This window comes from Capra hircus, chromosome 23 (assembly GCF_001704415.2).
Source record: "Capra hircus breed San Clemente chromosome 23, ASM170441v1, whole genome shotgun sequence".
NCBI classification, from domain to species: domain Eukaryota; kingdom Metazoa; phylum Chordata; class Mammalia; order Artiodactyla; family Bovidae; genus Capra; species Capra hircus.
The window spans coordinates 843,760-866,772 of record NC_030830.1 but is presented as its reverse complement, the minus strand read 5'-3'; the positions used below and the strand labels follow the sequence as shown (position 1 = coordinate 866,772).

Below are 23,013 nucleotides of genomic sequence, written 5' to 3'. Positions count from 1 at the left end.
CCAGTGTTGAATGACCGTTCATAGCGAGAGCTTAGAGAGCCTTCTAAGTTTGTTCCATTATTTTGGGTTTTTTTTTTTTTAATTTATGGTCTAATGATTTTTTTCCTGACTAGTAAGTTTGTATCTTTAAAATGTCTAAAAGGCCCTTAATCAGAGGACTCCAGAAGCCTCAGTATTTTTGCCCATGAAGAAATGACTAGATTGAGGTTTTGATTTTATGCTGAAGGATTTTCTCAATATAGTTGTATTTGTTCCCCAACTATGTCAGAGTAAGCAGTGCTCCCCCGACCCTGGGGTAGCCCTTCAACCGCCCCCTGTGGGTCCCACAAACGTAAGACCCGGCCTCGCCCAGGACTCCTCGAGGTCCTGATTCAAGCTAAGAACACCAGGCTGTTGTCATGGAGACAGCTACTGAATGAGCTTAAAGAAAATGCCTGTAACTAGTTCCACACTTGGAACACTCTATGGGGAATTTTATCTCCATTTGTTCAAACGCCTCTGATTTTCAGGAGAAATAGTTTGTGGAGTTTCTGTGGACCCTATTTTCTATATCTGTGTGTGTGTATATGTCTACATGCGTGTGCATTTGTAAGTGTGTGTGTGTGTGTGTGTGTGTGTGTTGTGTGTTTAGACCATTTCCGTGACGGCGGCCCGTGGAGCACGCCGAATGAGCACAGGGCTGAGGCGGCAGCAGTCCCCTGGACACAGTTAATCATAACCTTGATTAACACGTCTCGTTATTCATGGATGATAGCTCGGTTAATAAGTGTCCCTGGTTTGGATACCAAGCCGGAGGTTAACGGCGAGGTGGAAGCAGTCGTCGAAGCCAGGTTTTGAAGACAGACACAGCCCGCGCTCTGAAGGGCGTGTGCGGAATCGGGCCGCTGGCCAGCTGTGCGGCGCACTCCGGCTGTTCCCCTCCACGGGCCCAGCTGGGGGCCGCCCGCGCCCCGCGCCCAGGGTGGTGGGGGCCCCTCCCTGGGACTTCCGCGGCCGTGACCCGAACGGCCAGCGAGCAGGTGGGCAGAGGAGGGCTTTAGGGTTCTTTTTTTTTTTTTTTGAAAATTTTTAAAATCAAAGTTTTATTTTGACTTCTCTAATCAGATTTGTAAAACAGCTAGGTTAATTGTACGGTTACAAGAAAGCACACCTCCGAATGGGGCGAGCATCTGTAACCATCTAGACTTGGCCTCTGAGGTCAGTGACGTGGGTCAGGTCTCCGCGACTGCCTGTGCTGCCACGAGACGTGGCTGGACAGCTGAAGGGCCCATCTGCCATCAAGGAGCAATTTCAAGCCTTGGTGCACCCCTGCCCCGGCTGCCTTTCCTCCCCCTGGAACAGGTGAGAAAGAAGCAGGCGAAGTTTTCATTTGCCCTGGTGATCAGGTCCGGGCGGCGGTGACGAGTGTGTGAGGACGTGGGTACATCCGTGGTATCCTCACGGGGCCCCTTGTACCTGGAGAGATGGGGCTGGACCCTGACATCTGAAGCCTGTCCCCTCTGGAGCGTTTCTGTGTCAGAAGCTGCAGGCCGATCACGGGTCACCCCTCCTGCCCACGATCAGGAAGGCGTGTGGAGGTGGACCCTGGTCAGCCGCTCTGTCCGTCCAGGGAGAAGTGGACCAGGTCAGTGCGCCCAGCTGTGTGCGGAGGCTGGGCCAACGCTTCCCACTCAGGGGACCTTGTGTCTGGCTGGGCGAGCGTCCCCGCAGGCCTGGGGGCAGAGCGCTGACCACAGCCACTCCAGACGCTAGCTCGCTCGCCTGCTGACCCGGGTGTCACCCGGCCCCCATCACCAGCCAAGGACCATCCTCTATACTCCGTGGAAATTCAGACAAAGCCCTTCCCTCTGTTAAGACCAGTAAACGGCTCAGGAATAACAAATAACTCTGGAGTTGTATGTCCTTTCTCTTCCCATTCCCAGGCTGCAGTCTGGGACTGTAGGAACTTTACAGGAAATGCCTAGAAGTTGGCAGGTCAGAGGCCGCGGACGGTCTGATGGAAAAGAGGGCAGATTCTCGGCGTTGGGTCCAGTGAAAGGAGAGGCTCCTGGTGGCCCTAGGTTCCCAGCGGGGACGAGCCCGCCCTGGGGCCGGCGCTGGTGCTTTGCGTGGCCCAGCCCCGGCCGGCCTCCTCCGTCTTGTCTCCTTTTGTTTTCAGCTGTCCTCACTTCCTTTCACATGATTCAAAATATGATTTTTTTCGAAACCATTTGAGCCCCAACATAGTGTTCAAAAGAAATAAAATAAGCGGAGCAGTCCTGAAAGACCCATTTGAAATGTTATTTTTAGAATGGAAATTTGAGTAAAACACACAAGTGTATACACTAATCCCTCACAAAAACGTTCAAATAGACATTCTAGCCAGAAGCATAATTTGATTTTTCCTAAAAACTTTGAAAGTATTTTGAAGAAAGCCAAAACGCATATGTGTGTGCGTGCGTGTGCTTACGTGCGTCTGTGCCCCAGCTTGTGTGTTTGGGAGGCGGGATGGTCCCTTCATCGGGGAAGTGGCTGCAGTAAAGTCAGCGTGGGGGCCATCGCCCCAGGGAGACCCAGGAGACTGCTGCATCAGGGTGCAGAGAGAGGGCTCCCAGGCCGCGGGAGGAGGGCAGGCAGGCCGGGAGGCTCCTGCAAGACAGACACCAGGAGGGCCCGGCCTCCACGGGTGCCCGCGAGCAGGGCGCCCCCGAGGAGCAGCCAGCCACCCGGGCCCACACTGTGGGGGCCGCCGAAGCACAGGCTTCCCAGGCCAGGCGCGCCGTCGCGACCAAGAGAAGAGCTTGCATCCTGTGCCTGTTTAAAGCCGGTCAGGCTCTACTATTAATGTGACTCGTGTGAGACTTTCGAGGTGTCACGGCTGGGACCCGGTGGTGAGACTCCAGCTCCTAACGCAGGGGCTCAGGTTCAACCCTCGGTTAGGGAAGGAGACCCCACGTGTCTCACATAAGACACAGTGCAGCCGAGTAAATAAAAATAAAATTTTAAAAAGGCTTGCAGCTGGGTTTACTAGCTATAATACGACATGTAACCGCCGGTCTTTCTGCAGTCTGTGGCCGTGAACAAAGTCCTCTCCTGCAGGACGACCTCATCCGGCTTCTCCCTGTGTCCCTGACGTGGGCTGTCTCCATCACCCCGCTTACAGACACATGAGCTGCAGCTCCACGGCGTGTGAAGTGGCCAGAAGTCCCCTCTTCTGTAGGACGAAAATATGATTGAAGACGGTCTGGAAGTGGACCCAAAATGCAAAATAGTCGCAAGAAGAAAGTTCGAGCACAAGAGATATAAGCTCGGTTGTATTTTTTTAGAAGGCTACCGTAGATTCAGATGGATAAAGAAGAATTGAGCTTTGTTGACTGCATTTTCTAAAAGAAAATGAGCTGCTCCATTGACCTCAGAAATGTATTTCTCAGCTTATCTAACAGCAGCCAGGGAGACACCAACCAACAGTTTCCTTTAAATGTGAAAGCAGAAGTTCAGTGTACCTGCTGGTGGGGTCTGTGTTCTAAGGGGGTGCCTACTGCTTTTACCTATTTTATTTAAAATGGGGGTCCCAGGTGCACTGGGACAACCCAGAGGGTTGGGATGGGGAGGGAGGCGGGAAGGGGGTTCGGGACAGGGGGACACATGTGCGCCCGTGGCTGATTCATGTCAGTGTGGCAAAACCCACAGTATTATAAAGTAATTAGCCTCCAATTAAAATAAATTAATAAATTAAAAACACGTGCGGGTGCGGGTGCAGGTGATGCAAAACTGTATTGAGGTTGATTTACCCTTTGTTGGTTTCAGGTGTGCAGCAAGGTGGTTCAGCTACGCGCTTGCGTGCGCGTGTGTGTGCATGCATGAATGTGTGCGTGCGTGCGTGTGTGTGTGTGTGTGTGTATCCCAGCTTCCTGGGGGCTCACTGTGAGGGCTGTCGGCGTGGCCCGTCGGGGGTGCGCGTGCTGCCCTGACCGCCCCGAGGGGAGCGCACGCCTCTCACCCGCTCTGCCTCTCTCCCCAGGCCATGTGGCTCATGCTCCAGAAGGACGAGCCCGAGGACTTCGTCATCGCCACGGGAGAGGTCCACAGTGTGCGGGAGTTCGTGGAGAAGTCGTTTCTGCACATCGGGAAGACCATTGTGTGAGTAGGCCCCGCGGGCGCCCCTCCGCCTGCCTGCAGTCGGTCTCGCCATCTGCCCTTCTAGAGCAGGCAGCAGACGCTCTGTCCCGCTGGCAGTCCCCGTCACGCGCGGGTCACCACCTACACTCAGTCCTTCAGAAGTTTATCTTTTTAATTTTTAAATATGTTTTTAAGCTCTTTAAATTTTTAACTTCAAATGTTGTATCATGGTTTATACACGCTTTACTGGGATTTCACTGTCACTAATTCCTCTAAACAGATCAATGTGAGAACGTTATACAATCTCTGTTTTTAATACGTTCACCATATATTTAAAATTTTGGAAACCACAAAAATTCGCAGGGCAGTTTCGGACGTATTACCAGCAAAACCCTTTTCTCCGAAGCGCTGAGAGCGGGCTGCTGGCCCGAGGCCGCGTCCCCGTGGAGTCCGTGTGCTTTCCCCAGGAGCAGTGACGCTGCCGAACGTGGGCACAGGGTGGCCAGGAGACCCCACTGGTGTGTGAGCAGCGTCCAGCCCGTGGTGTCACTGAGGGTCTCAGCCCGGCCAGCGCTGCCCCGCACACCAGAACGTCACATGCTCCACCCACTCATTGATCACACGAGTTTTGCAGTCGCATTTTTGTTGGAAGCTTTGGGGCCAGTCCATCACTGTGGATGGAGACTCTTTTCCGGTGATTGCTTTACTGAGGTGGGATACGTGTAAATGCTAAGTCACTTCAGTCACGTCTGACTCTTTGTGACCCCCGTGGACCGTGGCCCCCCAGGCTTCTCTGTCCATGCGATTCTCCAGGCAAGAACACTGGAGTGGGTAGCCATGCCCTTCTCCAGGGGATCTTCCAGACCCAGGGATCGAACCCATGTTCCTTACATCTCCTGCCTTGGCAGGCGGGTTCTTTGTCACCATCTGGGAAGCCCATGTGTAGCATAAAGTGTACCGTTTTCACATTTGGGGCATTAAGTGGGTCGGTGGCACTAAGGACATTCACAGCTAATGCAACCACCAGTGCCCTCCACAGAACCCTCTCATCTCCCCAGGCTGGAACACTGTCTCCGTTAAACGGTAGCTCTCCACCCCTCCCTCAGCCCCAGCAACGAAAACTTTGCTTGCAGTCTCTGAGTGGGAGGACCCCAGGGACCTCATGTAAGTGGAACGACACAGTTTCTGTCCTTCTGTGCCGGGCTCACCCCACTGAACCTGATGTCCTCAAGGCCCGTCCCTGCTGTAACTCGCGCCAGCACGTCGCTCCTTCAAGGCTGAGTAACGCTCTGTTGTGCGGTTGGACCACGTGTTGCTTATCTATCTGTTGTAACAGCTGGGTTGCTCCTCTTCGGCTATTGTGAGCTGTGCTGCTGTGAACACACAAGTTCCTGAGTCCCTGCTTTCAGTTCTTTGGGGGTAAAAGCCTAAAGAGTAGAATTTCTGGGTCTTATGGTAACTCTGTGTTTAACTTCTTGAGGATCTGCCAACTGTTTTCCCAAGGTTCAGTTTTAAAATATAAGAAGGGACTTCCACTTCTAACTATGATGGAATAACAGAAATTCGGTTTAACCTCTACCTTGAAAACCTAGGAGACTGTGTGAAATATATAGAACAGCTTTCGGACAATGGGCAGCGCAGGGCCACGGGCCCTGGCAGGAAAGGAGCGAGCGAGGCGAGCCCTGCAATGGCCTGGCTTCCTGGAGGCACGGCCTCCACCTGGGAGGGAGGAAGAGGCGCTGCTACAGAGAAGACAGAGGTCAGAGCGTAGAGTCCGGGGCTGTGGAGAGTGCGGATGAGTTCTAGAAAGGTGTGATCTACAAAGCAAAGGAGCTCCAGAAATGTGCGTCAGGATCCCCCTGTGTTCCTGCCAAATACGAGGAAACTCCATGGGCTTGGACAGGAAACGGCCCCGAGGTGGGACTGAAGGCTTCTCAGGGCGTTCCCGCGGCCGAGAGGCTCCTGAGCTGCAGCCGCCACCGAGCCACCTCGCTCGTCACTCAGAGGACGGAGCAAGTCCCCAGAAGGCCCGAGCTCGGAGGTGGGGTGACCCTGAGTGGAGGCTCCTCTAAGGCCAGGCCAGCAGAGCTGACGCACAGACTTCAAGGGCTTCCAAGTCACTGAGCCTCCAATCGTTCCAAAGCCCTGTGTTCTTCAAAGGAAGACAGTAGAATCTAGACTCAGAAGCATAATTTTCTTAACGCTCAGCATTCAACCAAAAATTAGTAGGAGTGTCGCGAAGTGGGAAACGACCTAAAGCCAAGAGGAAAATCCGTCCACAGAAACAGACTGAGGCCTCATAAAGACAGTGGTATGCGCTCATAGGGAAGGCAAAGTGGCCACTGTGACGGTCGACTGTGTCGAGGAAACATGAGTGGAGTGAGGAGAGAGAGGAGATATGTGTGCTTTTTATAAGAGCCGAATGCAACCTTCAGAGATGAAAAATGAAGTATCTGGAATGAAGCCTCCCTCTTGGCATTGAGAACAGATCAGACACTGCGGGAGAAAAGCTAGCAAACCTGCACACGTTGTGCTGGGAATGATCCAGAATGAAGCGCAGGAAGAAACAGACTGAGGGGAAACTGAGTTTGATTAGATTAACCTGTGAGACAAAATCAAACAACCTAACGTGCACAATCAGAGTCTTGGGGAAAAGGGGGAGAGAGGACACAGGAAAAGAATTAAATAACAGCCCCAAGTTTCCCAAACTACTGAAAATAAATGCTAAAGAGAAAACTTTAAAAATAGAGTTACGTAGAGGGGAACTAACATAAGAAAGCTTTGGTATCAGAAACTATGCGAGGCAAGAATTCCTTGTAGCAGCACTCTTAAATTGCAGGAGGAAACCTACGCCCCGAGGTCTGTGCCCATGGACAGCATCTCGGAAATGGAGGCGAGTTAAAGACTTTCCAGACTGGCGGAGATTGGGAGGGCTCGTCACCAGCAAACGCTTAGATGGAAGGAAAACAGCAGAATGAGGGGCAGGAGGAGCAGCCGGAATGTAGGAAAATATAAATTCTCCCCTCACTTTAGAAATTCTTTGAAAAGTAGCTGACTGTTGAAAGTACAAATAACAGCAGTACGTTTGTAGTTTTAATACACATATAATAGACGTAAATAAATAGAACGGACTGCACGCTAGCAGCAGCGCTGAGAGCGGGGACAGGATGGAAGCCTCGCATCACTGCGCTGTTGCAGGACTCTGACACCGGACGGGAACTGGCGTGGAGCTATTTGAAGACAGGCTGCAGTTAGTCAAAGAATGTGCTGCGCACTCTGGAGAAACCACTAAAACAGAACAAAATGAAAGGTGGCCACGAGCCGGCACTGGAGTCAGAATGCAGCCTGGAGGCTGCTCGTCTCAGAGCAGCTGGAGAAGAGGGGGTGGGAACAGCTCGCAGATGGGGCTGAAGGAGACAGATGCTGACCGCACTGACAGGCACACCCATGGTGAGCGCCCTGAAAGCCCAAAAGAGCGGTGAAGCCGGACTCGACGAAAAAGCGACACGCTACTGGCACGGGACACTTTTCAGGTATAAACACACAGAGAGTTTAAAAGTAAAAAGGTGAAAAATAAAGCATCCAGATACTACCCACAAGGAAACTGGAGTGGCTGCATGTATATGGGATGAAGAGACTCCATTTCCTCAGAAGGAATAAAGAGCCCTTTCGTAGTTTAAAGGGTTGATTCTTCATAAAGACATAATAATTTTAAATGTATATACACCGAGTTGTAGATGCTTCAGAATCCTGACAGAATGGATAGGAGAAAAGACAGACTTACTGTCTGTGTGCCGTGGCACGCCTTTCTCTGTGACTGCGGTACAGGTAGACAGTCTCTGCAGATACAGAAGCGAGCGTCCTTAACCCTAACTGGCACTTTAGAGCTCACCACCTGACACACTTCTCAACAACTCACAGGTCAAACAAAGAAATCACAAGGGAGATTGGAGTAAATTCTGCATTAAATGAAAGGGAAAGCAGCATTCCAAAATTTGCGGGGTGCTGGCAAAGCAGCGCTTAGAGAGAAACGTGTGGCTGTGAGCACTCGTGTTAGAACGCAAGAAAGAGCCCAAACCAGTTATCCCAGCTTCCATCTTAAGAAGCTTGACAAAGACGCCCAGCGCAAACAGAAAGAAGGAAGCGGCAAAGATGAAAATAGAGATGAATGAAGTAGAAACGGGAACATGACGGGGAAAATCATACACCAAAACGTGGATGAACCTCTATCCAGGAAAAAAGGAGACGGCAGAAATCATACGTAGTAGAAATAAAAGACTTATCATCCCAACAAGTCCTCCAGACGCTGACAGAATGGTAAGGAAATACTATGAACAGATTTTTGCCAGTGACCTTTTCAAATCAGAGAAAATGGGCAAATTGCATGAAAGACACAAACTGCCAAACCTGATTCAAAAAATCTATAAATTTTTGTAGTTCTATACGTATTTAAAAAAATGGATTTTTAATGTTTAATGAAGAAAACACTCCCTTCCTTTCACTAAGAAGAGAGAACACTTCCTAACTCATTTGATGAGGCCAATATTACCCTGATGCTAAAAATAAAAATATTACATGAAAAGATAGATACTGACTAGTATTTCCAGTGAGCATAGAAACAAAAAATAGCAACAGATTATTAGCAAATCGAAATTATCCATATATAAAGAGTTGGTGCACCGCGGCAGAGTGGGGTTTATTCTAGGAACGCAAGGTTGGTTTAACATTTGAAAATTAACGTGATTCAACATATTAAGAAAACAAAGAAGCCATATTTTTTTTCAATAGAGGCAGAACAGACATTTGATAAAATTTAGCAGCTATTACTTTTTTAAATTAATTTCAACACACTAGAAATTAAAGGAAATTTCCTCAAGCTGATAAATGGTCTTTGAGAAAAACCAACAGTTAGCATCATAGTTTAATGTGGAGGCTGAATGCTTTTCCTCTAAAAGTGGGGCTCAGGGCAAGGCTGTCCGCTTCTGCCGAACCATTTCCACATTATCCTGGATCTTAGCCACAAGGAAAGAAAGAAAAAGAACGGGAGATGTGTGTCTGTCTTATTCACAGGTAGCTTGATGGAGCACATAGGAAATGTAAGCGATCTACCCAGAAAGCCAGGACAACTAAGAGGTGCACTCAGCAGCATCACAGGATACAAGGTCTATATGCAGAAGCCAACTGCATTTCTGGTACTGCCACTCAACAACTGGGAATCAAACTTTTAAAAAAAAAAGCACAATACCATTTAGAGTAGAGTCAGAAAAATGAAACGGAGATGAACTTGATAAAGTGCCTGCAAGATGTGCACCCTGAAGTCTAAACGACATCGACGGGAGAAACCAGAACAGCGCTACGCAAGTGGGGAGGTGCGCCGCACGCACGCACGCAGGGCCTGGGAAGACGCAGTTCTCTGCGGTTCTCCCGCTTTGGAGACGGCGTCTTGTGTTCAGCCTTCTGTCCCTGGTCCCCCGGGCTAACGCCTTTTTAAAAATACCTAGCACAGACCTGTACACACTGAGACTTCTATAGAGAGGAAATGCCTTAGAAAAGCATGTGTCCAGTTCATCTGGAGAATATTGAATATTACAGCCCCTCCTGGAGAATCACCAGTAGAGTCTTGTGTGACGTTTAACCCAGCGCTTCTCAAGCTGACCTTGTATTGGAGTCCTACTGGAACAACAGAGCCACGTGGACTGCCAGCTGGGAGTGCCCTCTGTCCTTCGGAGCCCCGCTGCAGCCTGCGTCCCCATCCCCAGAGGCGGCAGGAAAGCCCGGCGTAGTCTCGCTAGAACCCACGGCAGATCTCAGGAGAGGCCTTCACGTCGTTCCAGATGACGGACCAAGCCACCAGCCAAGGCTTCACGGCATTCAATATCGCCTTTGAGTGTCACGTACAGTTTTGGCGAAACCAAAACATTTTCCCGAATCTCCCACGAAGAGAGCAGGTGCCGATGGTCCGTCCGAGACACCGGGGCACTGCCCTGTGCCCCCAGCCGAGCCTCCTGCCCGGCGGCCACCTGCACCCCGAGCCTGCATGGCCGGGCGTGGGAACAGAGCGCGGCGATGCACACTCTCACAGCACGGCTGAGACACGGAATTCCTTCTCAGGGCCAGATAATGAAATCACGATGGCTCTCTGAACGCTGTCTGGAAGTCGCATTCTATTGTTTGTTTTCTTTCCAATTTCCTTCCCTGGATCATCTCCGGGCCCCACGAGTAGCATTCCGATCTCAGCTGGAACAGGCTGGAGAGTTGGGAGAGTCGGGACCGCTCCGGGCCAGCCCCGCCGCAGCTGGCCTTCTGACGGGCCAGCCAGGCCTCCTTGGGAACGGCTTCCGCACAGTGAGACACCAGGCAGCGACGGGCAAGGAAAACATCGAGCCGGAGCCGGGCCTGGAGGGCCCCTTCCCCGTTACCACCGGCTTCCTATCCCAGAACTCAGCGTGTCGTCTCTGCACGCAGTGTGCTGTGGCGTCGGGCGAGGGGCTCCACTCCAGCGCCCCCACCCAACCCCTGGGCCTGGCCCCCCACTCCACCGCCCCCGCCCCACCCCTGGGCCTGGCCCCCCACTCCACCGCCCCCGCCCCACCCCTGGCATGGCCCCCCACTCCACCCCCGCCCCACCCCTGGGCCTGGCCCCCCACTCCACCGCCCCCGCCCCACCCCTGGGCCTGGCCCCCCACTCCAGCCCCCTGCCCCACCCCTGGGCCTGGCCCCCCACTCCACCGCCCCCTGGGCCTGGCCCCCGCTCCACTGTCCCCATCCCCCTGGGCCTAGCCCCCCACTCCACCGCCCCCGCCCCACTCCTGGGCCTGGCCCCCCACTCCACCGCCCCCGCCCCACCCCTGGGCCTGGCCCCCCACTCCACCGCCCCCGCCCCACCCCTGGGCCTGGCCCCCCACTCCAGCCCCCTGCCCCACCCCTGGGCCTGGCCCCCCACTCCACCGCCCCTGGGCCTGGCCCCCGCTCCACTGTCCCCATCCCCCTGGGCCTAGCCCCCCACTCCACCGCCATCTGCGCCGGGCCCTGCTCCACAGCGCCCCCATACCCCTCAGCCTGCCCCCGGCTCCACCTCCCCCCCGCCCCCCACCCAGGTCTGGCCTTGCTCCACTGCCCCCACCCCCAGGCAGCAGTTAGCTCTGGGCCTCACCCGAGAGGGGGTGAGGGCCTGCCTCTCAGGGATGGGAGCCGGTGAAACGCGTCAGCACGCGGGACGCGCCACGGCGGCTGGAGCGGCAGGCACCCTGCCCTGCTTGCTGTTCGTGAGGAAACGGTGTTGATGGAAAGTGACATTTGTCCACGTGAATGCTAGGGACAAGCAAAGCATGAAACCAATAAGACTGGGCAACTGATGCTATGTCTGGGGACTCTAAACAGTCGAGTCCCACCAATGCCTCACACTCATGTGACCAGGAGGAGCCTACGGGCGTGCTCAGCAGAGAGGCGGGCAGGGAGGGAGAGGACAGGCCCTCAGCTCGCGCCTGGGGGGCTGTGGCTGTGATGAGGACTCCCCTGCTCTCCAGGAGTAACTCACCTTCTGGCAGAGCTAGGGCGTCTTTTAGCTGGTCTGTCTCCTGTGGAGCACAAGTCCTCCGATGCTAACTGCTGAGAAGCGCTTGGGGATCTAGTTAAAATGCAGGTTTGGAATCGGTAGGTCTGGGCGGGGCCTGAGCATCTAACAGGACCCCCGCGATGCCAGATGTGGGGGCTGCTTGGCCCCTGGACCCCACTCTGAGCAGCAGAGCCTGGGAGATCACAGAACCTCAGGCCCAAGGTGGACCCGACAGTCACCGCATCTGAGCTCTCCCCCCTTCTGACCGCGATCTTAGGTCGCCTGGGACTTTACCCTCCCTGGCGGACGGGGCATTCTCTGCTTGAGGCCGAACCTGCTTTGGGTCCTTTCTGAACCTTGCATCCTGCCCCGCACAGTGGCAGACAGTTGGTAAATCAGCATTTTCATGAGTCGGTAATGGAAAACGAATATTTGGAAGTTGAGAGTTTGATTGTGTGTCTGTGTGTGTGGCATGCAGGGTGGGAATGAGGGCAGACTGCTGTAAAGTGAAAAGCCTAGACTTTCTAGGTTTTTCCATGAGGACTGTCATCCAGGGAGAGCCTGCAGCCGCCGTGGTGCCTTCTCTCCTCTTTCTTTCTGCCCTCACGCCTCCAGGGATCACGTAAACGCCAGTTGAATTGAACGAGATATTGGACTAGTTTATTATCTGATAAACTGAGATAGAAGAAATCCTCTGAACACCAGTTCCTGCCTTCAGTGACTTTGGATCGCTCTTGGTGAGACAGAGTTCTGAACAGCTGGAGGCATCCCTACCTGTTTTTTTTTTTTTTTTTCCCAAAGTAGAAAAGAGATTGACCAAGAACTGATGGGGGTCTCCAAGGTGCAAGAGCCAGGGGGTCCAGAACCCTGGTCTCTAAAGCGAGAGGAGAGCCAGGCACTGACGGAAGTCTCCTGGGAGCCCAAGAAACATGTCGGTCACCTCTGAACTGATGGGGACTCGGTTCCACAGTTGTGTAGGAGTCAAGTTCTTCCAGCAACTTAATTTATATAGTAGTTCCCTTACCTCAAAACTTTTAATGGCAATCTGTCAAAAACAGCCTTGGAAGTTGGAGAAAGTCCAGGAGCTCATCTTTTGGGAAACACTTCATGTGCTTGCCTGTAATACTTTGCCTTTAAAACATTTGGCCCTTGGATCCCAAGAGAAGGTGAAGGTTTGTAAACCCAGGGCCAGCATCCTTATTTGTAGCGGACTTTAGGTGATGACGCTTCCAGGCTATAGCAAGAGGATCAAACATTCCGTCTATAGAATCACTTTCCACGTCAAAAATGCCACAGAATCATCTTCTATGTCACTGTTTCTTAATTCACCTGCATTTTCTTTCTTAACTACCAGACTTATATATTTGTTTTGCATGAAAACATTGTGCAGGAGACTAATCACATTCATTAGAGGAGATAAGGAACAGAAAGGCAGATGTGTTGGCGTTTCCATTTTAAATACAATGCTGGGAGCTGCAACACAGGTGGAAAAAAGAAGAGGACAGAGAAGAATGTGCAGGCAGAGGAGCCGTCTGGACCGCCTCCATGCCCTCCTTCATTGTGGAAGAAGGCAGTGCGCGCTTCAAGAAAATCACCCATGTCCTTTTGTGATTTGCAAATGTATCATGGGTCTCTTGTGTCAGGACTGAGTTTTTAAATATCCTTTTAATTCAAAATCCATGTTGCTTTAAATAAACCTCCAAGGTTCTTATTAGAGTGAATAGTAGAGAAAAAGTGAACACCCTTCACTCTGCAGTGGAGGCAATTTCACGTCTTTTTTCCTAAAAACAAGTACACTTTTTGTTTATGTTTTCTTACAGCATAAAGTATGATGTTTTATTGACATTGTCTTAAACTCCAAAAGTTGTGAGGGATGAAAGACATAAATCCTTATTTATTTCAGTGTGTGTAGCACTCATGCTAATAAACCTGAGCCGTGCGCTGTGCAGGTAAGAGCGGTGCTCCGTGTGTGTGTGTGTGTGTGCGCGCGCGTGTGTGACTGTGAGTCTGTGAGTGTGTATGTGTGTCTGTGTGAATGCGTGAGAGTGTGTATATGTGTGTGTCTGTATACGTATCTATGTGCCTGTTTGTGTGTCTGTGTGAGTGTGCGTGTGTCTGTGTGTGGGGGTGTGTATATGTGTATCTGTGTGAGTGCGTATCTGTGTGAGTGTCTGTGTGTATGTGTCTATGTGCCTGTGTGCGTGTGTGTGTGTGCGTGCCTGTGTGTGTACACGTGTGCATTTGGAAGAGGCTGTGTGTGTACATGTGTATCTATGTGAATGCATGAGAGTGTGTATATGTGTGCGTCTATATACGCATCTATGTGCCTGTTTGTGTATCTGTGTGTCTGTGTGAGTGTACGTGTGTCTGTGTGTGTGGGTGTGTATAGATGTATCTGTGGGGGGGGTGTGTATATGTGTATCTGTGTGTCTGTGAGTGTGTGTGTGTATGTGTCTATGAGCATGTGTGCGTGCGTGTGTGAGAGTGTGTGTGTGCCTGTGTGTGTATCTGTGTGCGTTTGGCGGGGGCTGTGTTCTCGGGGTTGTTGTCAGCGTGAGGCTTTTCTTCCCGCTTCCCTGTCACCTTATCACTTATTAGGTAATAAGTAATGTGAAAAGGAAGCGCTTTTCTCTTGCACTCGAAGTGATGCATAAACCAAACAGGCCAATACTTGTCTTGACTAATTTTCTGTCATTAATCTTGTTAAATTTTGAGAAGAGAGTTGTAGGAACAGCCTGCAACCATGAGAAAACCACCGCATGCTGCTGGGGTGGGGGCGGCGTTCCGCCAGTGGAAATATTTATCATAGTTTGCGGTATCATAACTATATTTTCAGTCAAAACAACAAGGGCAAACCTTATTATACGTTTAAAAAGAAACTCATTTCTAAACGCCTCCTGGCTGAGATAACAAGCGTTTTGTGTTCATGCACATTCTTCCCCTAATTAGGGATTGTTTCTTGAGGCAGGGGTTGGGGCGGGGGGAGGTGGGGTGTGGGTTGGTGTGTGAGGCTTCTGGCTGGCCGCTGGGCTCGGAGGACGCAGAGGGGACTGCAGGGAGGTGGGGTTGGTGGGGGGGGGTCCCAGGAGTGAGCCCATGTCCCATGTCCGGGTGTCAGGGCCCCAGGAGTGACACCATGTCCCGTATCCGGGTGTCACGGCCCCAGGAGCGAGCCCGTGTCCTGTGTCCCGTGTCTGGGTGTCAGGGCCCAGGAGTGACACCATGTCCCGTATCCGGGTGTCAGGGCCCCAGGAGCGAGCCTGTGTCCCGTATCCGGGTGTCAGGGCCCCAGGAGCGGGCCTGTGTCCCGTGTCCGGGTGTCAGGGCCCCAGGAGTGAGCCTGTGTCCCGTGTCCGGGTGTCAGGGCCCCAGGAGTGAGCCTGTGTCCCGTGTCCGGGTGTCAGGGCCCCAGGAGTGAGCCTGTGTCCCATGTCCGGGTGTCAGGGCCCCAGGAGTGAGCCTGTGTCCCGTGTCCAGGTGTCAGGGCCCCAGGAGTGACACCATGTCCCATGTCTGGGTGTCAGGGCCCCAGGAGCGGGCCTGTGTCCCGTGTCTTGGTGTCCACTGTGAGCCCTCCTATTGTACATGCTGAACCTTGACTGTGTCCAGTTGCTCTGTGGGAAAACCCCACCCTTCCAGCGTGTCGCTTCTGATGAAGTTTCTCCAGCTGTATGTTCGGGCTCTACTTGAGCAGAGTCAGGCAAAGGAGCATCTGGGCTCTGCCTTCTTTCTCTGGAAGATTCCGCATGTTTGCTCACGTTTAGGGCCGCGCTGGCCCACGTCTCTGCTCAGCAGCCCCACCCCGGAGCTCCAGCTCCCCCGGTGGCCTGCAGCCGCCCTCTCTAACATGCACACCATCTAGCCAAGTTGAGTGGCCTCTCTGACGCTGAGGGGTGGAGAAAGCGTCACTCGGCATCTTCCGTGGAGCTGGGAGAGAAGCAGGCATGGGCTGGGCCCCTCGAGAACGTGGAGGAGACGCTCTGAGCAGACCCGAGCCTCCTCCCGAAGTGTCCGTGCGGAGACTGGCCCTGCTCACCAGCCTCCACTCACCGCTGAGGTGGAGCCTCCCCGCTTGAGAAAGCTAAGCCCTCGTTTTACGTTTATATGAACTTCTGAGATACTTAGGGTTTTAACCCATTAAAAAAAATTAAACAAAATATAACAGCTAAAGCAATAGGAGCTTCGGCTGAAGTGGCAGGCGTCTGGATGAGCAGTGTGCGCAGATCCGATGCTGTCTGCCTTGGAGGCTGGGGCAGCCCTCGCTACCTCTCACGGTCGGCTGATGCGGGCCTCTGCATAGCAGGTCAGTTACGGTCTTTAGCTAAGGGTCCATCAGATCTCAGAGTGCCTGCTGCCTCTGACGGTTACCTGAAGAAACGGGCTTTGACCCGAACACAGAGCAGGCGCTCCATCCACGGGCTCCCTGCCCGTTTTCTTCTTCCTTTTTACTCTCAGAGCCAAACTCACCCAAGACATCCAAGACCGGTGCTTGCGCTTGAGAAGCCAGGCTTTAATGCAGTGATAAGGAGAAGCCATCATTTACAAATCTATGCAAACAGCTGCGGATATTATGGAAGCCCGTTCTATCACCACTTCTGAAGGAACGGCCGCTCGACCGTGGCTGGAGTGATGTCGGCAGGGAGGTGGAGTCCCAGCTGGAGAAGAGGCTGGGAGCTCCGAGGAGGGCCCCCATGTGGGTGGCGAGGCCTGAGAACAAGCGCGGAGGCCGCTCCGTCACCCAGCTGTGGCCAGGACCAGCCTGGCCGCTCCAGGCAGGTGGGCGGTGGTGGGGAGGGGCGAGGAGCGGGGCTCCGCGCCCGCTCTGCCTCCGTCTCACTGCTGCCCGTCTGCGGGGTCTCGGCTGGGAGACCCTCCCGGGGCCCTGCCCCGCCGTGGCTGCTCCTGCCGGGTGCTGCCTGGTCCTCTGACCCCGCCGCTCCTCTGCTGTCCTGCGTGGCTGCCAGGCTAGAGGACCCTGGAGGACAGAGACCTGGGCGCTCAGCCCCGGCTCAGCTCAGTGCCCGACATGCAGGGCCCGCGGCGAGGACAAGGGGGTGGGGGGCAGACGAGCGAGCTTGGCCGGGAGTGGAGGAGCCCCTGGGGACGCCTGGGGGCTCCGGGCTCTCCCTTGCCCCTCCCCACCACTGCCCACCTGCCCGTCAGGCCGCTGCCCAGGTGCTTCCTCCTGTGAGGCTGGAGAAACCCCAGCCACAGTCTCTGCGTGAGGACAGGCCGCCCCAGCTGAGTTCGACACAAGGAACACAGATAGGTAAGAGCCGTGTGAAGACGGCGCAGGGGCCTGCGGCACACGGTGAGGCCGCCGGGGGTCTCTGAGTGTCCCTCTGCTCTCAGCTCACGCTGCGGGGGCCAGCCCTGGTCTCTCTCGCGTCATCTCTCGAGCCGCCTCATTCGGCCTTGTTAGGCTGGACCACCCGGGCCCTGTCCACGGAGCTGGTCACCCCCGTCAGAGGCCCTGCAGATGAAGCTGACAGAGGACAGTGAGAAAGGAGACAGTTTTCCCTTTAACAGTTGCCAGTGATGCTCATGGGAGTTCCCTCGACGCAAGGAGGTCCAACCAGTCCATCCCAAAGGAGAGCAGTCCTGGGTGTTCATTGGAAGGACTGATGCTGAAGCTGAAGCTCCAATACTTTGGCTACCTAATGTGAAGAGCTGACTCATTTGAAAAGACCCTGATGCTGGGAAAGATTGAAGGCGGGAGGAGAAGGGGACGACAGAACGAGATGGTTGGATGGCATCACCGACTCGATGGACATGAGTTTGAGTAAATTCCGGGAGTTGGTGATGGACAGGGAGGCCTGGCGTGCTGCGATTCATGGGGTCGCAGAGAGTCGGACACGACTGTGACTGAACTGAAGTGAGTGATGCTGGTGATGAAGGATGCAGAAAAGATGCTGATGGTGCCCCCAGCCCCCCAGGAAGCAGCATCCCCGCCGGAGGATGCCTGCAGTGGAGGGAGGGGAAGCCAGTTGCTCTCCTCTCCCCCCATGCAGGCCGCAGACCGTGCGCCTGGGTGGCACGCCCGGCCTGGTGTGGAAGCCCCGGGGATGAGTCCCACGGCAGCCCTCTTCCGGAACCCGGGCACGAGGGTTAAAGTTTAGCCTTTGTGTTTTAGTTGGTTATTTGTTCACACGGCGTGGCAGCGGGAGCTGGAGTCAGTGGCAGTGACTCTGGCTGAGGGGCGGAGGAGAGGCTCTGCAAGGGTCCTGAGAGCCCCCTTCGCACCCTGAAGCCCCCCGGCGCTGCCCTCCGGAGTCTCCCTTCCCCCGCCCGCATCTGGAACGATCGTTCCACGGGCCTGGGGCTCCAGTGCCGCCTCCGTGCGCACAGACCGCTGTCCCTGCCTCCTCTGCCTTCAGCTTCTTCCCCAGCGTTGTGGCCGTCCCAGTGCCCCCACCGAGAGGCCCCTCCTCCCGTGGCGGCTCGCAGAGGCGCAGGGGCCAGCTCTCCTCGCGGCGGCCTCCCCACCCAGCCCGCCCTCCGCTCGTCCAGCCGCTGGCTCTCCTCATCAGCCTGGGCCGTCCGGGGCCCACCTCCACCCTGCCCGTGCCTGCCGCCTCTTGCTGGGAGCCCGCCGCCGCGCCGCTGGCCTTTCCCTGCCACGACTCCAGGCCGCGCTCAGACCTCCGTCTGCGCTGCTCCCCTCGCGGCCGCTCTCCTGGCCTGTTGCTCAGGACGAGGCTCCGCCCCTTGCAGCCCGCATCCCGCCCTCTGCCCCCCCATCTCTCAGAGCCGTGACAGACACGTCGCAGCGTCGGGACGGACCCCGTGTGCGCTCCAGGGGCCGCAGCCCTGTCTCTCTGCGTTTGCCCCATTTCCCATGCGACCGCCCCTCGCCTGCCCCGTCAGCCCCGGGCTCTCCCCGGGCGTGTCGCCTGGAGCAGCCCCTCTGCCACCTTGTCACCTGACCCCGCCTGGACAGGTGGACGCTTGGCAGCCCCTGTTTCCCGACATCTTTCTAAAGCCTCGTGGTTTGGTTTCCTGAGACCAGTGCATCTGGAAACACCTCTCTTCCGCCCTCGGCGTGAATAAGGGGGCCGATGTGCGTCTCTTGGTTGGAAACAGCCTTCCTTCAGGACTTGGAAGGCACTGCTTGCAGGGGCCGCCCTGCCCATCCCCGAGCCCATCCCCAAGCCCACCCCCGACCCTGTCCCGCGTTCTGAAACCCCGTGCCGTGGGCCGCTAGTCCCACCTGGCATCTGGGTGCTCGGTGGGACCCTTTCTGTCTGGAAACATCTGTTCTTCTCCTCTGATCCGTTTTCTTCATTTATGTGAAGACAGTTATTTCCTTCACTCTCTTTCTGGAAACCCTGTTATACTGACCTCTCGAGGCCGTCTTTTGATTTTATCTTCCTTTTTCATATTGATATCTTTTTGCTCTACTTTCTGAGAAATTACCTCGACTTTGTCTTCAGAATCTTCTCTTGAGTTCTTCTGAATTCTTTCCAATTACTACATCTTTTGTTTTCAGATTGTCCCTTTTTTAGTGCAGCGTCTTGCCTTTGTCCCCTGGGGCCGTGTCGCCTCACAGCTCTTCGCGGTGGCGCCTGCGAGCCGTCCTGTTCGCTGTTCACTCACTCATCCCCCCCTCCCCGTCGGTTCTGTCTCCTCCGAGTTGCTATGTCTCAGCTTATCTCTTGTGACCCCTTGTCTTTGTAAGTGTGGTTTTCCTCACATGCGTCTGGTAAGCCTTAGTGTTGGGCTCGTATTTGAAAGTGGGGGCCTAAAAGCTGGTTGGGGTTTCTAGGACCTAGAGCTCGGGGGCTCCTGGTCACTCTGGGGGCTGTGAAGGGGTGTTTGCTTGGAGAATGGAGTCCAGAGGGCGTCCCTAGCCTCCCCCGCAGAAGGGGCCAGCCTGACCCCAGCCCCCACCACAGAAGGGGCCAGCCTGACCCCCACCTCGCTCCTAGAAAGGGGTACCCTGACCCCCGCAGCCCCTGGGGGCCGAGGGTGCCCAGCACTCACGTACAGCCCACCTGCGTGCTCTCCGCGTGGGGACCCCACCTCGGGGGCGCAGGACCGTCCCTCCTGCCACCGTCACAGGGACGCTGAGGCTGCCATCCGGTGATGTGGGCCGCGGCGGCCTGGGCCCCAGCCTGCTTCCAGGGGAACCGAGCCCCTCCACCCTGAGCCCCCGGGGCTGCCCTGCTCCGCCTGCCCACTGCCCGCTCGCGAGCCTGTTTTCGGGGCTCCTGCCCCGTCCTTCACGCTCGTCCGTCTGCTCGACAACACGGGTTGTCTCTTCTCTCCCGAGGTCCGGCCCTTGTAGACTGACCCATGTCTGCAGGTGGGTCGAGGGAGGAGGAGGAGGGTGCAGCCAGTCTCCCGTCCAGAGCCGCTGCCTCTCCCAAGCCGCCCGGGGCCTCGACCTCCCGGCCCCACCCGCCCCGCTCCAGCAGCAGGGCCTGCAGTGGCCCCGCCGGCTCTGGAGGCCCGGGCTCGCTTCACCCTGCTTGCTCCAGAGGGCCTCCTGGGTAGGGAGGCGTGAGCTGCCCCGCGTCTCGCCGTGGGGCGCTCAGTTCTGCTCTCAGTGCTGCCTCGGGCTCTTAGCGCTCCTTAGGAGCCAGCAGTTGAGCCCACAGTTTGAGTCTGCGGGACCCCACGCGGGGAGCGCCATCTCAGCGAGCAGGCTGCGCTCCTGCCCACCGGCGGGATCCTCACTCCCCGCCAGCTGCGCACAGGCCACTCTGCGTGGAGTCACCCGTTACCTGTTCGGGCAGGTCCGCCCTTGCCTCTCGCTGGTGAACACAGCACTCCGTGTCCTGTTGCAGCCCACGGCTTCCTGGGCCTTGGCCAAAGCATCTGCCTGCTGCCTGGTGCCGACCAGAAAGTGGCTCTGCGGCTCCGTCCCACTCTGAGCCCTTCGCTCAGAGCCGTGGCCATGGCAGCCGTGGCCGCAGACACCCCTGTAGGCCGGCCGGCAGCATGGGGCAGAGGAGACCTCTGTGTGGGCAGCTCACACTATAGGCGCCGGAAGTACCTGCTCGGTTCTGCCAGGCAGGCCCTTCCCCAGCTGCTCCCACCTCAGCTGCTGCAACAGGGGCTGGTGTTGGCCCAGGACTGCCGCGCAGCCCAGCGAGCCCGTGACGCTGGGGAAGGGCGCCCCGAGCCCGCTGTCGGCCCGCCGGTGTGGACGGCACCAGATGCCCCCCTGGGGCGGAGGCTGAGGATGTGCCCCTGACTCGTCCCCTGGACCCGGCGGACGACTGGTCTGCATGCCAGACCCCAGCGAGGCCTGTGTTCTCTTCTCCAAGGATGTGTCCACTGTTCAGGCTTCCCCAGCGGCTCAGACGGTAAAGCGTCCGCCTGCAGTGCAGGAGACCCGGGTTCTATCCCTGGGTTGGGAAGATCCCCTGGAGAAGGAAATGGCAACCCACTCCAGTAGTCTTGCCTGGAAAATTCCATGGACTAAGGAGCCTGGTAGGCTACGGTCCATGGGGTCCCAAAGAGTCAGACACGATTGAGTGACTTCACTTCAAACGGTAGTTTTTTTTAAAAAAAAAGATGGTATTGGGAAAGAGAAGGAGGAGGAATACGGAACAGAGCCTTAGGTTATGGCAAAGCCTGAGACCGTCCGTTTCTAGCTCTGTAGAAAAAGTCCTCCAGCCCCTGGTTCAGACACGCGGAGGGCGGTGTCCTGTGTATCCGTGTTCCCACATGAGTGTGGCCCGTCGCACGTTACATGTGGGTGAGCACGTGCTTCTGAAACCCCGGCTCCGTGGAGATGCGTCAGGAAGGCGTGTGAGCTTGCTTTTCTTTGTATGACACGTGAACAAAACTAGAGCTGAAACATGCTCGTGAGGAGCAGCTGTCCTTTCGTTGACTAGAAGCGCTCCCACAGAGAGCGCCCGCGGAAACGACCTTAGAGCTGCACAGGAGACCTCTGGGAGCCTTGACCTCACCGGATCCCCTCCCTTGCTGTGGATGCTGGCCGAGGCTTGGTCTTCATGCACCTGAAACCACAGGGCTTCCCGTCTCACAGCATCTCTAGTCTGCATATCTAAAGCGTGTCCAGGTGAGTGTTCCAAACGCTTGGCTGTGAGCCTGCCAAGTGAGTCTAGGCAAGGGTAAGAAAATAAACCAAATAAGTAAATCGCCAAACCCCCTTTCTTGAGTCAATTAATTAATAGAAAATTCATGGAAAATGCCAGTTGTGCCATGTTGCCGTCCAGCATAATCTGCTGTAACTCTCTGAGTGTTGTGGGATGTTTTTGCGTGTTTGCCTGTAGTCTGTGGGCAAGCCCAGTGTCCTCACAAACTGATTATTTCTCCAACGATGAAATGTGATCCCTGTGCTGTCAGAAGGGGATTTAGACACAGAACCTCCAGATGGTCGATCAGAAATAAAGCTTGTGATGCTGGTTTATGTCCCTGATACCCGACCTTTGTGCAGAATGCAGCCGCGATCAGCGTTTGATCATCTTCAGCGAGCCCTGTACGGCATGTGGTCCAGGGGCCAGTGTGATACTCTGCTCTTCCCCCCAAGCCCCTGCGGCTGGTCGGGGGCACAGGACTGCCCTGTAGTAGCGCTCTTCGCCCGCCGAGAGAGCACAGGTCTGAGATCAAGTCCTGGAGCCAAACATTATACCCTGCAACGTGTTTCCCTTCTTTGCCAAAAAGCTTCATTTGTGAAAATGATTAAAATTATATAGTATGTTTCTGTTTGAGTATTGGTTTGTGGAAACGCAGAGGTCAGCTCTAAGCCAGAGTCTTCGTTTCTATGAAAGTGAGAATGTAAAATCGAACTCCAGCGGGAAGCCAGTGTTGAAACGTGTGCGCTTGCCTCCTGGACTCACAGTGGAGGCTGTGCCTGGGCCCTGAAGGGCGGGCGGCTCTGGGTGTTTACAGGGGAAAACGAGTCCAGAGGGCCTCACGGCTGAGTAAGAGGAGGAGAGGCTGGCAGACCCTTTCTTAGCAGGAAGTAACCGAGTCGTTACATAGTTTTGGAGGTTTAGTCACCTGGGATTCGTCACTGGGGCCCATGGCTGCCTGGGTACAGCAAGGTAACTGGTGTGTAATACCAGGATGATGTTAACGGTTCATTAGGACATTAAACTTGCTCTAAACTGGAATGCGTTAAAATTACAATAAATACACCTAAAACTCAAAAAGAAAAAGGCGGGGGGAGAGACAGAAGCGATCACTTCATAGTAATTGACTTTATCAAGAATAGTCCAGAGAAGCACAAAGTCTTTGAGATCCCTGAAAATTGCGGAATTCCTTATTCTGGCTAATCTCTTCACTTCTGAGGTCTCGATTCTGACGACATCGTGATTTTCTTTAAAAAGGCAGGGGAGCCCCTGAAATGGACCTGGGAAGGCCCTAAGGCCGCGGGTTAGCCT

At 55.0% G+C, this 23,013-nt stretch overlaps 1 protein-coding gene across 3 annotated transcripts in view; it reads left to right on the top strand.

The window, feature by feature from the left end:
* GMDS (GDP-mannose 4,6-dehydratase) overlaps window positions 1-23,013 on the top strand; it is a 425,099-nt gene that overhangs the window by 350,529 nt on the left and 51,557 nt on the right. For all 3 annotated transcript variants that reach the window (XM_018038954.1, XM_018038955.1, XM_018038953.1), the window contains exon 8: window positions 4,001-4,119. In XM_018038954.1, the coding sequence (XP_017894443.1) occupies window positions 4,001-4,119 (119 nt within the window). The remainder of the gene's footprint in view (window positions 1-4,000; window positions 4,120-23,013) is intronic.